Consider the following 15,243-nt stretch of genomic DNA (forward strand, 5'->3'; position numbering starts at 1 on the left):
CCTGCCCAGGACACGCCACCTCCTGCCGAGGACACGGTCTGGGCGTAGTGCAGCCAGGAAGCCGCGCTGCAGAGACCGGGACGTGGTGACCCATGTTTCTGGGAACGGCTGAGGGATGGTTCTCGGAAGTGCGTCACCTGGGACGGGTCTGTCTCTGACATCCTCTGGATGCCTTCTTGGTGGCGGCTCCCGCCCAGGGCACTGATGGGGGGGCCCTAAGTGAGGGGCCGCACCAGTGCCCACCCTCCTGCTGACCAGAGCGACTGCGCGGCCCGAGGCACGGTCCCCTGGGCTCAGAGGCATCGCCGCTGCCACGGAGACCGTCTTTCTGAGACCCAGTCCGCCTGGTCCCTGTGGCTTCCATCAGCCTCTGACCCTGTGGCGGGAGGGGCCACTGCAGCCGGTTCCAGGGGACAGAGCCAGGGGCAACCATCCCTCCGGAGACCACATTCCCCCGAGGCCCCTGCCCTCCCCGCGCACCCCTTAGGGGCTGGCGGGACAGGGTGTCCCCCGTGAGGACAGGACACCTGTGCTCCTGATGAGAAAGTGGGGGCTGTTGCCCAGGAGAGAAAACTGGGTCTCAGGGAGGCAAACCACAGGCAGCTCCAGCTGTCCAAGGGGTGTGGCAGCACCTGACATCAGTCCCCGCAGACACTCCTGGGACAGGTGAGTAGCCCCACCCCGATGGGACACCTCGGGCCCAGCATCGCCCCACGGACGGGCTCACACCCATCACCAACCTAGCAGCAACCTGGCTGCCCAGCCCTGGACACCTGCTCAAGCCACCTCCCCAGTCAGGGCTGCACGGCCAGCTGGGTCCCACAGACCAGCCCCGGGAAGCAGCCCCACCCACCCAGCTCAGCTGCACCTCGTCCGAGTGATGACGCCCCAGTCATCCGGAGTTTGCTCGAGCTCGTGTCCCCCCAGGTACCTGGTGAGCTTCCAGATAGGGCGGAAGGGCTGCGCCCAGAGAGGCCACCAGGCCACGGAGGGACCCGACTTTCTGACTCAGCAACTTCTGTGGCTTTGGGATGGGCGGGGCCTCGGTTCACTGGCCCCCGATGCCTTTAGACACAGCAGTGCTCCTTTTACTTATTTATTAATCCTCACCCGAGGATACTTTCCATTGATGTTTAGAGAGAGTGGAAGGGATGGAGAGAGAGACACACACACACACATCGACTGGCTGCCACACACACGACCCCAACCAGGGCCGGGGACAAACTGCAACCGAGGTATGTGCCTTTAGCGGGAACCGAACCCGGGACTCTCTGGTCCGCGGGCCGACACTCTGACCACTGAGCCAAACCGGCCAGGGTGTGATGCTTGGTTTAAACAGTCTCCACCCACCACCGCCGTCTCGCGGCTAAAAACCAGTGGGCAAACCCGCCCGGCACAGCCTGGGCTCTGAGCCTGTGCACCCGGGACACCTGTGCTCACGGCCGCACCCTGAGTGAGCGACGGCTTTCTCAGCCGCCTGTGTCCACAGGGACCCGGCCGCCTGTCCTGCAGCTGGGCCCCGAAGAGGACGCCCACCCCGGCCAGAGCCCAGGAGCCAGGGAGGGAAGATCGGACATGGGAGGAGCCCACGGTGAGCAGGGAGGGGCGGGTCCCAGGCAGGGGTCACTGCTCACTTTTTGGGCCTGTAGTCGGGGATGGTCCTGTCCAGGGAGATGCGGTCGCTGAGCTGGGCATTGTAGCCGTAGTCCTCGTAGGTGCCGGCCGTCTCCTGGCCGTCGTCCCGCAGTGTGGCCGCCACGCCACCTTGGCCCAGGCCCCCTGGGCCTTCCACCAGACCCATGGGCTTGGCGAGGCCTGGGGGGAGAAGGGAGGGGTCAGGCAGGTCCCAGGGCCTGGGGTCCTTCCCACCCGGCCCCGCCCTCTCCCAGACGCAGACTCGGATGCCTCACACCAGCAGCGCCCGGCGCAGACAGGGCCGATCGGACGGTGGAAGGATCCGCGGTCGTGGGGGCGCAGGGGTGACCAGGTGGAGTGGGGAGGACTTTCAGGGCAGTGGACACGTGTCTTTACACATTTGTTCAAACCCACAGAAGAAACAACACGGAGTGAGCCCCGAAGTCCACTTGGGGTGATGACGAGGTGTCTGGACACTCAGAGACCCATGTGTGTGGAAGGGGCTATTGGGGACCGCTGGGCATCGTCATTTCATTTTTCTATAAACCTAAAAGTGCTCTCAAGAGTAAAGTCTATTCATTTTTAAAATATAAAGTAAATAAGCCTGGCCGGTGTGGCTCAGTGGTTGAGTGTCGACCCTGCACCAAGAGGTCGCTGGTTCGATTCCCAGTCAGGGCACACGCCCAGGTTGTGGGCCTGATCCCCAGCAGGGAGCACGCAGGAGGCGGCCAGTTGATGTTCTCTCTCATCGATGTTTCCATCTCTCTCTCCCTCTCCCTTCCTCTCTCTAAAAAATCAATAAAGAAAAAAACATTTTTTTAAATGAAGTAAATATAAATTAATGCAAGGCAGGGGGCCCCATACTGACAACCAGATGGTGCCCGGTGCCCGTCTCCGCTCCTCTGCATACAGGCAGGCATTTCGGGGTACAAAGGAGGAGAGAACTGGCGTCTGCGAAAGGCTGGGGGGGTCTCAGAAGGTCCTATTGACCGAGACACCTCCATCCTGTGCGGCTCTGTCCACAGCTCCAAAACCACACAGCTGACCCAGGCTCGGACGACCTTGGGTGACCTTGGGGTCGTGGCCTTGGCTGGAAAGGAGCCCTCGGTCTTCTGGGCGAACAGGCTCTTAAGAGGGCCGGCCGGGGGTTCTGGAACGTTCCACACAGAAATGGTTTGTCAGCTGCCCGCCCAGGGTGGCCCCGACCCCACATTGACGACAACCCAGAAAAAAACGGCAGAGCCGAGATTTCCCGGGCTCCGCCCTCCGCAAGCCCCACCCCCAGGGACGACGTTTTTTCTGGTTTGAGTCCCTTTCCGCGCTTGGTCCGCAGGTCTCTACGGGTCTAGAATAGCTTTGTCAGCAGAGCCGGTTCCCCGGCCTCTCGCGGTGAAGGACACGAGGCTCCGTCTGTCTCACCACCGCCAAATGCACCGCCCTCCCCCGCCTTGTCCTCGTGCTGCTATTATTTTCAGTTGATCTGGGTCACCTCTGTGACCTGTGAAGACACACACAGTTCTGTTCCTGAAGCATCGGCTTCACCTGCTGTCTCCTGACTCCCTTCCCGGCTCCAGGAGACATCAGATCTCCCGGGTGAAGTGTCACGTCTATGTTTTTTCCCGTCACATATATATAAATGCACATGAGTAACCGAGGTCGTCCTGAATCGGGTCCTAACCCAGCGACAGGGGTCTTTATAAGGAGGGAGGGTTGGAGACCCACACCAGGAGGAGAAGCCACGTGGACATGGAGGCAGAGATGGGAGGGACGTGGCCATCGTCTAGGGGCGCCTGGGGCCGCCCCAGAGGGAGCCGGGCCCTGAGGCACCTGGAGCTCAGACTTCTGGCCTCTAGAACCAGAGAGAACGAATGTCCCTTGTTCTGCGGTAGGTTTGTGGTGCTTTGTTCGTGCAACCCCGGGAACCAAGCACCCGGGCCAGCTGCTCACTCCGCCGGCTCAGACGTGACGGGTGCTCACAGATTCTGAGACAACGTGGCGTAGACCGTCCCTCGCACGGGAGTCCACGAGGTTGTCCTCCGAGCAGGTGCACACCGGTTCCGGGGGGGCCCTGGGGTTGTTTTCCTGTTTGAAATCCTGCTTCCTACTCATTTCACCTTTGAATGAGATGTGATTTTCAGAACAATGGGGAATTTGCATAGATTAGCTCAGCCTTTGAAACATCTGTGACAACTTTTCCAACCAGCGCGCAAAAGCCAGAAAAAGCCAGTATCCACCACCGTTCTGGACGGCCCAGAGGTCAGCTGGTCCTGGCAGCTGAGGGTCACCACGGTGACCGTGACCTGTGTTGGACAGGACACCAACGCCCCCTTGGGTGGCCCGACTCATCTCACAGACGGGACCACAGAGGCTCACGGTGGGCATAGCCCAGCCTCTTAGCTGCGTAACATCTCAAAGAAGAATTCAGAGGGGCCAACAAAAGTCACCAACTTGCCACTTTGACATTACATTACATTTGGGATTATATTAAGCACGCTAAGACCGGGAGAGTGTCCTGGGTTATCCGGGAGGGCCCAATGCCAGTGTCCTTAAAAGACAGGGTAGCAGCCCAGCTGGTGTATCTCAGTGGACTGAGCATGTCCCATGGACTGAGAAGTCGGGGTTCGATTCCCGGTCGTGGCACATGCCCAGCTGGCAGGCCCGATCCCCAGTAGGGGGCATGCAGGAGGCGGCCAATCGATGTTTCTCCCTGACATCAATGTTTTCCTCTCTCTCTAAAAAATCAATAAAAACATATTAAAAGAGAGAGAGGGTAGGAGAGAGGGGACACGGACGAGGAGGCCGTGTGACGTGCCCGCGGAGATGGCAGTGACGAGGCCACGTGCGAAGGGAGGAACACGTGGGCTCCCAAAAGCTGTTGGTTGGCTGGTTTTTGCCTTTTATCTGCAGTCCTTCCCGTTCTTCCTGCCTGGGACTAAGGCTCAGAGCTGGGGCTGCAGCAGCCATCCTGTGACCATGAGGCTGAGTGCCCCCCCAGTGGGACGGAGGAGCTTGCAGTCCATCAGGGTGAGGATCCTGAGGACGTCTGGCAGCCGTCTGCATCGCATGTTCCACGAGAAGAAACCACAGCGCGAGAGGCCACGGCAGCCAGGGTTTTGTGGGGACTCTGAATTCTCACCCAGAGAAGCCAGGGGCTGAGTGTTAGGAAGGCCAGGCTGCTCGCCCCGGCCAGCGGCCCCTCCCAGCGACTTGCTGGCAGTGCCCGGGGCACAGCGCTTGGGAGGCAGACAGGGCTGCCAGCGCCCCGGAGCCCTGCCAAGGGCCTCTGCCCCCCAAAGAGTCATCCTCCACGTGGTCAGCCCGCTCCTGCCAGGATACCGGGGGTCTGTGGGCGGCTGTGCTTTCGCAACTTGGAAGGAAGTGTGGTTTTCCAGCTCTGGCTTCCCTTTGCGTCACCGAGTCCCATCTGGCACCGCAACTTAAGCCAATACTCCGAGCAGGGACGCTCGGTGCAGAGGCTGCGGGTCACAAGCTAATCTGAGGGGAACGCGCAGCCTGAAGGCCCCCTCGGGACAGGGGCTCCGCCCCCCAGCAGAGCCGGGCAGCCCACGAGGTGCAGCCCAGCCAAGGATTCTGGCCCGGGACACCCCTGGGGACGCACGGCCTCGGGCAGCCCACAGAGGGCGTCTGTGTCGGCCGGGGTCCGCAGGAAGGCACGTCCGACTCTGAAAGCCACTCAGGAAGTTGGATGTAAAACAACAGTAATACCATCCATTTCTTTAAAGCTATAAATATCTGGCAAGAAATGACTAGGCCGAAAGGAAGAAAAATGGGAACCTAGGAGGATGAGTCCATCATTTGCTTTCTCCCCAGGGAAGGGAGGGCTGTAAATCCTGCAAACTTGACATTTCGGAGGAAGAAAAGGGGAAGGAGTCAGAGGGCCAGCTGCACCCCGCGGGGGGCATGCAGCCTCTGCCCCACCTGGGCGACCGGAGCCTCGGTGGGGGTGTGCGGGTCCCACGGACAGAGCCCCTGGGAGCATCTCCTGGCTGTGCAGGCCTCCGGGGTGCCTTCCTCACATCTCAGATAGCGGGGGGCAGACGAGACAGACTCAGATGGGGCGCCACTGTGGCTGGCGGGTCTTCAGGCCACCTGGAGAGCAAAGTAGCCGTCTGCCTCACACGCCCGAAGTCACCTAGCCAGCTGGACCCCGAGGTTTGCCACCTGCTGGGACCTTGCGGACCTGTGACCTTGGCGGTCAATCCTGAGCAGAGTGTGGGGTGGAGAGAGGGGGTGGACACGGCCTTGAGCAGAGCATCCACCAGCTCACAGCTCCTATCTCTTCGCTCGATAAAAATTCAGGTCACTTTAATGTGCCTGGCTATTAATTTTGATGATCGCGAAGCGGAGATAAAGAGGAGAGACCCCGGTTGCTGCGGCCTTTGAAGATCGTCCCCCTCTCTCTCCGGGTTGCAGCTTTATCCACTCTCCCCAAATACAACAGCTAATTTCATTACCGACAGGTCTTTCAAGATTCCCTGGGGACCCAAACCAATAACATTCTGTCAATAGCGGAGACCGACTACCCTTCTGAAACTACGAAGTCATGAATATTTTGCAGGACACGGCAATACCGGAAAACTATATTCTCACGGAGACTGATACAGTGTTTGATAAATCACACATGATACTACGTCCGACTGATATGAATATTTATGGGGCCGAAGCGTGGAAATAAGGGGTGTCTGAAAACACCGGCAGATGGGTTTCCCGGCTCTTCCTTCCACTTTGTGAAGGGTGTGAGGCGTCCCTTGGCCGCCCCTCCCAGTGATGGGTGCCAACCGGCCCTGGATTCAGGCCTCATCATTGCTGGGGAGCAGAGGCGGGGTGTCCAGCCACCTGGCTCTGAGTCAACCCACACGAGAGGGTCGGATGGTCAGGCCCAGACTCCCCACGCTCACCCCAGCCTCTCAGGGTGGACGACTCAGCGCCTTTGGGCTCCGTTCTCTGCCCAGATCCCAGCAGCAGACTCTCCAGGGAACACTCACCCCACCGCCCTGACCCAGCCCCAGGGGTCACAGACAGGAGGGGACGTGGGACCCCACACTCGGGGATTGGAGCGGGGATGCAGGCTCAGCCCCAGGAGGGGACACGCTGGGTGGCTCTGTCCTGGAGTCCCCACCAGGAGAGAACAGGGCACCCTCAGGCCCCACTCACTGGGCACAGGGGCTGCCTGACACCCCGCTCACAGCAGGTGCTACGTGGGTGCTGGTGGAGGAAGGAGCAAATGAACCCCTGTGAGCTCCTGGTGTGGAGACAGAACTGGAACGTGGGTGCCGTGGGCAGTGACCTTCCAGACCAGGAACGCTGGACAAGCACAGAGGACATGCCGACCTTGAAAATGCAGAGGGCTCCATGGTGCGGCACCCCCACCTGTCAGCTCGGGCCACGTAAACACCACCCGCGGGAAAGGGGGTGACCAGCGGACCCTCATTTCCCACAGCTCCGGAGGCGGGACGTCCAGGTAGGGACCGTTTGCTCCCCGGTCCTCACCTGGTCTGCCCTCTCCCTCCTCACAAGGGCACAAATCCTATCGCAGGGGTCCCCTCACGAGCTCCTCTAATGACCTGCTCAGGCCCCGCCTGCCCCTGGGCTGGGGCTTCTACACAGGACTCGGGGGGACACAAGCATTCAGCCCCTATTCGCCGCACATTTTCGGCTGGGGTGGGGCTGTCAGAACAGGGACCACAGCTGGGCTGGGCAGGGCGGGGCCTACGAGCCGCACAAACGGAACAGAACAGCCGTCTCCCCTCACCGGCTCCACCCACAGCGGGGACCCTGAGGGGCAAGGACTTCGTGACCCGACCGAGGCAGTGGGGGAGGGTGACGCCGGGTCCACAGCTGACCGCCCAAGCACGAGGGTGCTCAACACACTGTGAAAACAGTCGCTTGCGTGACCCAGGCACCGCGTGACCTTCCTCTGAAACCAAGTCCAGGCTCCTTGGGTTCCACGCCGGGCTGCCCACGCAGCTGATCTGCCTGCGCTGTGCGGCTAAAGATAAACCTGTGGGAGGCAGGAGCTGTAATGCCGGCCACCGTCTGACCAAGCTGGTGCCTCAGCGGGGCTCCGGGAGCCTGAGCCAGACACGCCTGGGTTCCAGTCCCCTGCAACCACCCAGGCCTGGACGTGTCCTGGGTGAAACAGGTGAGAGGGATCATCTCCTGCGCGGACCGTGGGCGTTAACAGCGTCGGGAGCCCGGCCTCTCCCCCTGAAGCCTTGCTCCCTAACACTGTCCGCACGAGTTTGCGGTTGGCTTACCGCAGTGGGCGGAATACGGGCCCCCAGAGATGTTCACACTCAGCCCCAGATCCCAGGTCTGTGTTTGGTCACACAGCAAAGAGAAATAAGGCCACTAATCACCACTCTGAGGTGGGAGATGACTGTGGCCCACCCAGCTGGGCCTGGGGAACCACCCTCTGGGCCTGGGGAACCACCCAGCTGGGCCTGGGGAACCACCAGCTGGACCAGGTTAACCACCAGCTGGGCCTGGGGAACCACCCGCTGGGCTCGGGAAACCACCCAGCTGGGCCCAATGTAATCAGAAGGGTCCAGTGGAAGGGGAGGGGTGGCAAAGAGGAGATGGTTGGAGATGCGACTCTGAAGAACAAGGGCACAAAGCCATCAACACATCCTCCCACAACAGGTGCTGGCGAGGTGTGGAGAAAAGGGGACTCTAGTGCACTGCTGGTGGGATTGCAGACTGGTGCAGCCACTGTGGAAAACACTATGGTGTTTCCTCAAAAAGTTAAAAATGGAACTGCTATTGGACCCACTGATCCCACTTGTAGGAAGATACCCTAAGAAACCTGAAACACCAATCAGAAAGACTATATGTACCCCCATGTTCATAGCAGCACAATTTACAATCGCTAAGATCTGGAAACAGCCCAAGTGTCCATCAGTAGATGAGTGGATAAGAAAGTTGTGGTACAGCCCTGGCTGGTTTTCTCAGTGGTTAGAGCATCAGCCTGCGGTCCTGAGAGACCCAGGTTTGGTTCCTGCTAAGGGCATGTACCTCGGTTGCAGTTTGTCCCCAGCCCTGGTTGGTCGTACGGGTGGCAGCCACTCGATGTGTCCCTTTCACATCAATGTTTCTCTCTCTCTCTCTCCCACTCTATCTGAACAAAAATTGGAAAAATGTCCTCGGGTGAGGATAAAAAAAAAAGCTGTGGTACATGTACACAATGGAGTACTATGCAGCGGTAAGAAAGAAAGATCTCTTATCCTTTGAGACGACATGGAGGGACCTGGAGAGTATTCTGCTAAGCGAAAAAGGCAATCAGAGAAAGACAAACACCACATGATCTCACTTATTTGTGGAATATAATGAACAAAACAGACCCAGAGACATAGAAAGAAGTATGGTTCAGACGGACAAACCTCAGAGGAGGGGGTGGGGGGAGGGGGGAGATAAACCACAGAACTTATGTATATGAGCGTAACCATAGACATAGACGACAAAGCCGGGGGCGGGGGTGGGAACCGAGGAGGGTGTCAATGGGGGAAAAGGAGAAACATCTGTAACAAAAATAAGTTAATTAATAAGGGGCACAGAGAGGTCCCCGCTGCCGGACCGGGTGGAGGGAGCCACAAGCCGGGCTGTGGGCACCTCAACACCTGGAAAAGGCGGGGCAGCGGGTTGTCCCTGGAGCCTCTGCAAGAACAGCCCCGAGGATGTGCTTTCAGCCAGGGAGCACCTGTCTCTGACCTTCAGAGGACCCAGCAAAGGGCGTGTGTCGCGCACGCCGGCCGCGCGGCAGCCGCAGACCACAGCGTCAGCGAGAACCCTCGAATGCCATTATCATTGAGTACAATGACAGTCACCGCGGTGTGCAAAGCTTACACACAGACCCCTACAACATGCCTCAGCTTTGGAGCCTCGTGTTGGGACCTCTCCCGTTTGCTCACAAACCCGACGGGGCCTGACTTTCTGTCACCCTCTGAGAGGTCCTGTCTGGGCGGTTCTGCCCTTAGCCCCAGCCGAAGCCCCCCGAGCTCTGTCCCCCACCGCACGAGCCCTGTGTCCATCTCTGGGCCTGCAGCCTTCGTTACAAAGTGTCCTCAATGTGAGAGGCTGTCCCAGACACCCCCAGGTAGTGGCCTTGGGTCACGTGGTTGGCAGTGGCCTGGGGTGTGAGTCGCCCCGCCGGCCTGCGCTGCCCCCTGGAGGCCTGGGAAGCAAAGTCCGCGTTTGCTTTGCTGCTGGCTGACTGGGGGTGTGAGCCTTGATCCCGGTTTCCACGCCGGGAGACAACACAACTCCTGAGCACCTTTTATTTTTTAAGTTTATTTCTTTTTGTTATTGATTTTAGAGAGAGAGGAAGGGAGAGGGAGAGAGAGACAGAAACATGGATGAGAGAGAACATCGACTGGCCGCCTCCTGCATGCTCCCCACTGGGGATCGGGCCCACAACCTGGGCGTGTGCCCTGACCGGGAATCCAACCGGCGACCTCTTGGTGCAGGGTGACGCTCAACCACTGAGCCACACCGGCCGGGCGTAAGTACCTTTTAAACAACCTGGAAAATGAGTTTCTCTTCTGGATGAATAGCAATTGGGTGGGAGATGGGGTGTCAGACTCGTGCCCTGTGACACTGCCGTCACCATGCTGAGTGGCTGGGAAGCCCTCCCCAACCTCTGCCTTCCTGAATGCGGTTGCCTGAGAAAAACCCAAGTCTCCATGGCGCCCCAAGGGCCACCGGCTCGCCCTCTCCTCGATCGCCTGGCCCTTCAAGGGTGGCTGAGCTTCTGGAGAGGCGAGGAGCTGGTCCGGGACGTGCACCCCACCCTGGACACCGGAACGTGTACCCCACCCTGGAACTCCTTCTGTGGGACACGGGCGTGGAAATGCCCAGAGGCTCGTTTCTGTCGCGTTTCAGCCAGCAAAGGATACACAGTCCTTGCAGAAAGGAGTGTGAGCCTGGGTCAGGTGCAGATTGCCGAGCTGAACTGCAGATGCAGGGTCACTCAGCCCCGGGCACCGCCCCTGAATTACTCCTGCGCGTGCGACTGGATGTGCAGACGTGGGTCTCGGGGTGAAGCCAGCCCTGGAGAGGTCCACTCCCCCCAGGGGAGTATGTGAGGGGCGTCTACTGCAGGGTGAAGGGTCATTTCTTCTCCACCAAACGCCAAGGCCCAGGTCCCGAAGGTGCTGCCTCATGTCCGGGAAGGGGCCCACGGGGGTCTGGACGGGGTCAGAGCCAGCCCAGCAGACGGAGAAGAGGAAAAAAGCAAAATCCGAAAACTCCATCTTCCGAGTAAGCGAAATGTGATTGCTGGCGGCGGGCGGACCCGCGGGGAGGCAGTGGCGGGCCTGCGGCGGGGGCGGGGCTCCCTTCGGACCTTCAGCCACTTTTGCACTTTCCTAGCCCGTAGGCAGAGGGGGTGCGGCACGGACTCGGGGCGAAAGGCCAGCCAGGCAAACGGAGCTGCGGAAGGACGGCCGGCCAGGCCCGGGGCTGGATGCCAACCGCGGGCGTTGGGGGGCGGCAGCGACTTCGACGCGGGGCTCAGCAGCGCAGCGCATTGTGAGTCCGAAGGCAGACTCCGGAGCATGAAGATGGATGAACTCCCGCCGCAGAGGCCCCCCGGGGCCGGCGGGAAGCTGCTTCTGAAATTAAAACTCGCAAATGAATAGGGGAGGCTCTCGCTGGGACACACGTCCGACAAGGGGAGTATCGGGGAGCATTTCCAAGATGGAAGCTCCTGCAAGGAAGCGGAGAACCCTCTCCACACCGGGCTCCCGGGTGGGGCCGGACGGCGCACCTTCAGGGCCGGGGTTCCCCAGCTGGGCAGCTGGGCCTCCCGGGCCTCGGAGCTGCTCCAAGCTCTTCTGTCCTCCCCCCTTCCAGGACAAGCGTCTGGGGGCTTCCAGCCTCCTGTGTGCCCGTCTCTATCATTCACACCGTATTGACGGGTGTCCACCAAGCGTCCGTGGTTCAAGAGACACGCTCCCTGCCCTCATGTGGCTGGCCTTCCGGTGTCACAGGAGAAAGCCCGAGCCTGAGGCTGCGCACAGATGGAGGGACTACGGGCTCACTGCTGCCACTCATGGCCAGCGGGGACTCTCTGGACAGGCTCCCCAAATTCAGCTTCTCCACCAGTTCATGGCCTGCACCTGGTCCAGACCTCCACGGGGTCAAGGCCTCCACCCGGTCAAGATTTCCACCAGGTCAAGGCCTTCAGCTGTTCAAGGCCGACGATCACGTGATTTCACCTTGCATAGGCTCCATACTGACCGGGAGGGAAGTCAACCCCGAGAGTCACTGGAGCACAGACCTACACACACCCCCGTCTCCAGGGGTTCGGAGGCGTCCTTCAAGGCAGAAGGCTTGAACACGCAGACAGCTGAGGTCAGAGACATCGCTCCCTTTCCTTCCCACGAGCTAGAGCCTCTCACATTCCACGTCCACAGACTTGGGCCGGTTCCACACGTGAACCATGATGCTGTAATTCGTGGGCCACTTAAGATATTCGGAAGGATGACTTGTGCCTCTGGCTGTTTTTCTTGCACCGAGCACTGAACATAGAAGCAAAGTCATGCACACAGAGGACATGCCCACACCGCCTGTCCATAGGAATGTTTTCTCCCGGGTACTGTGGATTTCATCTGCACCAGTACTTAGGTCTTTGTGGAGGTCACCAAGGCAGCCTGCATAGAGGTCAAGGCCAGCTGGAGAAGGGGAGTGGACCTGGGGAGAGCGTGCTCCCCACTCCCAGAACACCCAGTGCCCCCCACTGGCTCCCCAAGCAGGAGAGAGTTCCTGGAGGCAGTCAGGCAGAGGGAGTACAGGGGATAAATCAGTTTTGTCTGGGACCTCGCCCTCTCCTTTCTAAACTCAGCGGAATTAGTCTCGGGTGGAAGCTCCCCGGAATCAATTTCATGATCCTTGGATCTAAAGAAGAACCGGCGATGTTGCAAAGGGCTGGCTGCTTCCTCCAGGAAGGCCTCTCTGCTCCTCGTCCACGTCATCCACACAGGGGATCAGCGCCCGTGTCGGGGGCTAAGCGCCGTCTCCAAACGGCGTCTGGTGAACAGATGTCAACCCCACGGCTGTGCTGTTCCCTTCTTAGCGACCAACCTGGGACGCGTGCTATACTGGAGTCCTCTTGTCATCTCCAGGAGCAAATACCGAATGACTCCTGGGTGAGACACTGTGCTACGTCCATGGCCAGAGAGGGTGCGAGACAGACTCACCGAAGACCGTGGGGCAGGGGAGGCAGAGAGAGACAGAGACTGAGACAGAGAGGGAGGGAGAGACAGACACAGAGACAGACAGACGGAGAGAGGGAGAGACAGAGACAGACAGGAGGGAGAGACAGACACTAAGAGAGGGAGACACGGAGCCGAGGACAGACAGACAGACTAAGAGAGGGGGAGAGACAGAGACAGACAGGAGGGAGAGACAGATACAGAGACAGACAGACTGAGAGAGGGAGAAACAGAGACAGAGGGACACAGACAGAGATGGGGCAGTTGGAGAAGGGTAGGCAAGAAGGAGGAAGGAGACAGGGACCCTGAGGAGGAGGAACGAAGAGAAAGAGGGTGGCAGGGGAAGCCAGGAGAGGGGAGAGCTGGGTGGGCACGTGCGTGACACCCTCTGTCCCCAAACACATCTTCATCTCAGTGTCCGGAAAGTCAGCGGAAGGTCCTGCCTTTTCTGCACTGAGAGTCCTGGCTCTTCTCACCTGGAGGGCAAGGTGGGAACGGCCGGTGCTGAGCTGGCCGGCACGACGTTACGCAACCAGGCGAGCTGCCACGTTTTTATGTAACCCTCCAGTTCTCCCACGAGACAGACCACAACACCGGACCACACAGCCCAGTGCAGCTGTGCTCCCCAGGGTCACACGGCCTTCCGGAGACGGGGCACCCGCCAGAGCGGCCAGGGCAGCTGAACCAAACTTCTCTCCCCTCCTCTCAGCTGAGTAAGAAAGAACAGAAAAGCCACAAAGCCCCTCAAAACCACCTTGGAAGCAAGACCAGGAGTCCTGGGAGGGCTGGGGGGGGGGGGCACGAAAGTGCCTGGGGGTCAGGAGGCTGCTGCCAGCCGGAGAGTCTTCGGTTCGGGCAGTTGCCGAATCTCACGATGTCACCAAGACTCCGGTTTTAGAGGTGCTGCTCAGAGGCAGGGGGGCACCCTGAAGGAAAGCCCACCGCCACCCTGCACCAGGCAGGACAGCCTGCAGCCTGGGCCAGACCTTCCCAGCGGAGCCCTTACTGAGGCCCCGAGGTTTTGCTGGGCTGTCAGTGCAGAAAACAGAGGGCGAAGCCCACGAGCAAGGTGGGCAGCTCACTCCTTCCTCCAGAAGCTGCACAGAGCTGCCCCCCAGGCACAGCCGCCCTCGCCCCACCGGCTGTGCCCATGGCTCTGACCCTTGAGGACGACGCTGCCTCTCAGGGGTGACCCTCACCTGTTCCAAATGGAACAAGGAGACCCACCAGCAGCTGGGCTTCCCACAGACACTCCTGTGGACCCAGACCCCACCCCCGGCACCGAGACCCAGGACCCACCTACTCAGTTAACACCTGCCAGGCTCCTGCGAGCCCCCTACTTGTCCACCTGTCACCGGCTCAGAGCCTCTTGCTTGTCCCCCAACACTCTGGAGCAAGCCCTGGGCATCCCCAGGACAGGCAGCTGAATGAGCCTAGTGGTCAGGGAGGCCCCCTTCCCCATAGCATAAAAGAGCACCCGGCCAGCAACCTCTAAAGGGCGACGTCTCCCCCCACGCTGCAGCCCTGACCCTCGGCGTCTGGAGAAGCGCAGAGTGACCCCCACTCTCGCACCCGAGCACGACCTGCTCCTCAAGCAGGTCCTACACCTCTTCAGAAGTTCTCCCAAGTCCTCCTGGGCAACGAGTTGGAGTCATCGAGCATTTTGTGAGGGGTGGTCTCCAGTGTCCACTGGTGACTGAGTGAACCAGTGGTCATCCAGGCCAACACCCTCTGCCAACCGGAGGCCTCAATGGGCCCTTGTCTTCCCATCTGCCTCCAGGGGTCACGGACATGCCATCCCAGCCCCTGTTGGCCACCAGGCCCGGGGGAGTCAGCACACGCGCCAGCGGCTGGGACGGAGCGCAGTGACCCGGCTCCGGGACCACCCTCCCCCGGCCCGATCCCAGCGGACCCGGCTGGCTCACCATTCAGCTGGTTGTAGACCACCTCCTCCAGGTGGGCCAGGCGCTGCAGGATGGCCTCTCGGTCCACCGGCGCGCCCGCCTTGGCCAGCCGGCTGCGCACGCGGCGGTCGGCGCTGCGCACGATCTGCACCAGCCCCTCGGAGCGGCCCTGCAGGCGGCAGTACACGGAGAAGAGGATGATGCCCACGAACACCAGGATGTTGACCGTCAGCAAAGTTTTGATCTTCCTGGCCACCGCCATGAACGCGGCTGGAAGCTGGGGGCTGCCTCACCCACGGGCACCCGATGGGCCCGGCCACTGGAGACTCCGCCCGGCCCGCCGCTTCGGGAACCATGAGCCACCCGGCTCGCTGCGGGGCCGCTAGGGCTGCGGGGGCTGCGGGCCGGGGGCGGTGAGGGGGGCTGCGGGGGGAGGGGACTGCCGGCAGGGGCGGCGAGCTGGGGGAGGGGCT

The 15,243-nt window shown here is 60.5% G+C and overlaps 1 protein-coding gene across 1 annotated transcript in view; it reads right to left on the reverse strand.

The window, feature by feature from the left end:
- GALNT9 (polypeptide N-acetylgalactosaminyltransferase 9) overlaps positions 1-15,032 on the reverse strand; it is a 29,209-nt gene extending 14,177 nt beyond the window's left edge. The window contains exons 1-2 of the mRNA XM_036276967.1: positions 14,792-15,032; positions 1,635-1,815 (exon numbers count right to left, since the gene is read on the reverse strand). Coding sequence (XP_036132860.1) covers positions 1,635-1,815; positions 14,792-15,032 — 422 coding nt within the window. The remainder of the gene's footprint in view (positions 1-1,634; positions 1,816-14,791) is intronic.
- Between the last annotated feature and the right edge of the window lie 211 nt (positions 15,033-15,243).

Source organism: Molossus molossus, unplaced genomic scaffold (genome assembly GCF_014108415.1).
Source record: "Molossus molossus isolate mMolMol1 unplaced genomic scaffold, mMolMol1.p scaffold_m16_p_22, whole genome shotgun sequence".
NCBI classification, from domain to species: Eukaryota; Metazoa; Chordata; class Mammalia; order Chiroptera; family Molossidae; genus Molossus; species Molossus molossus.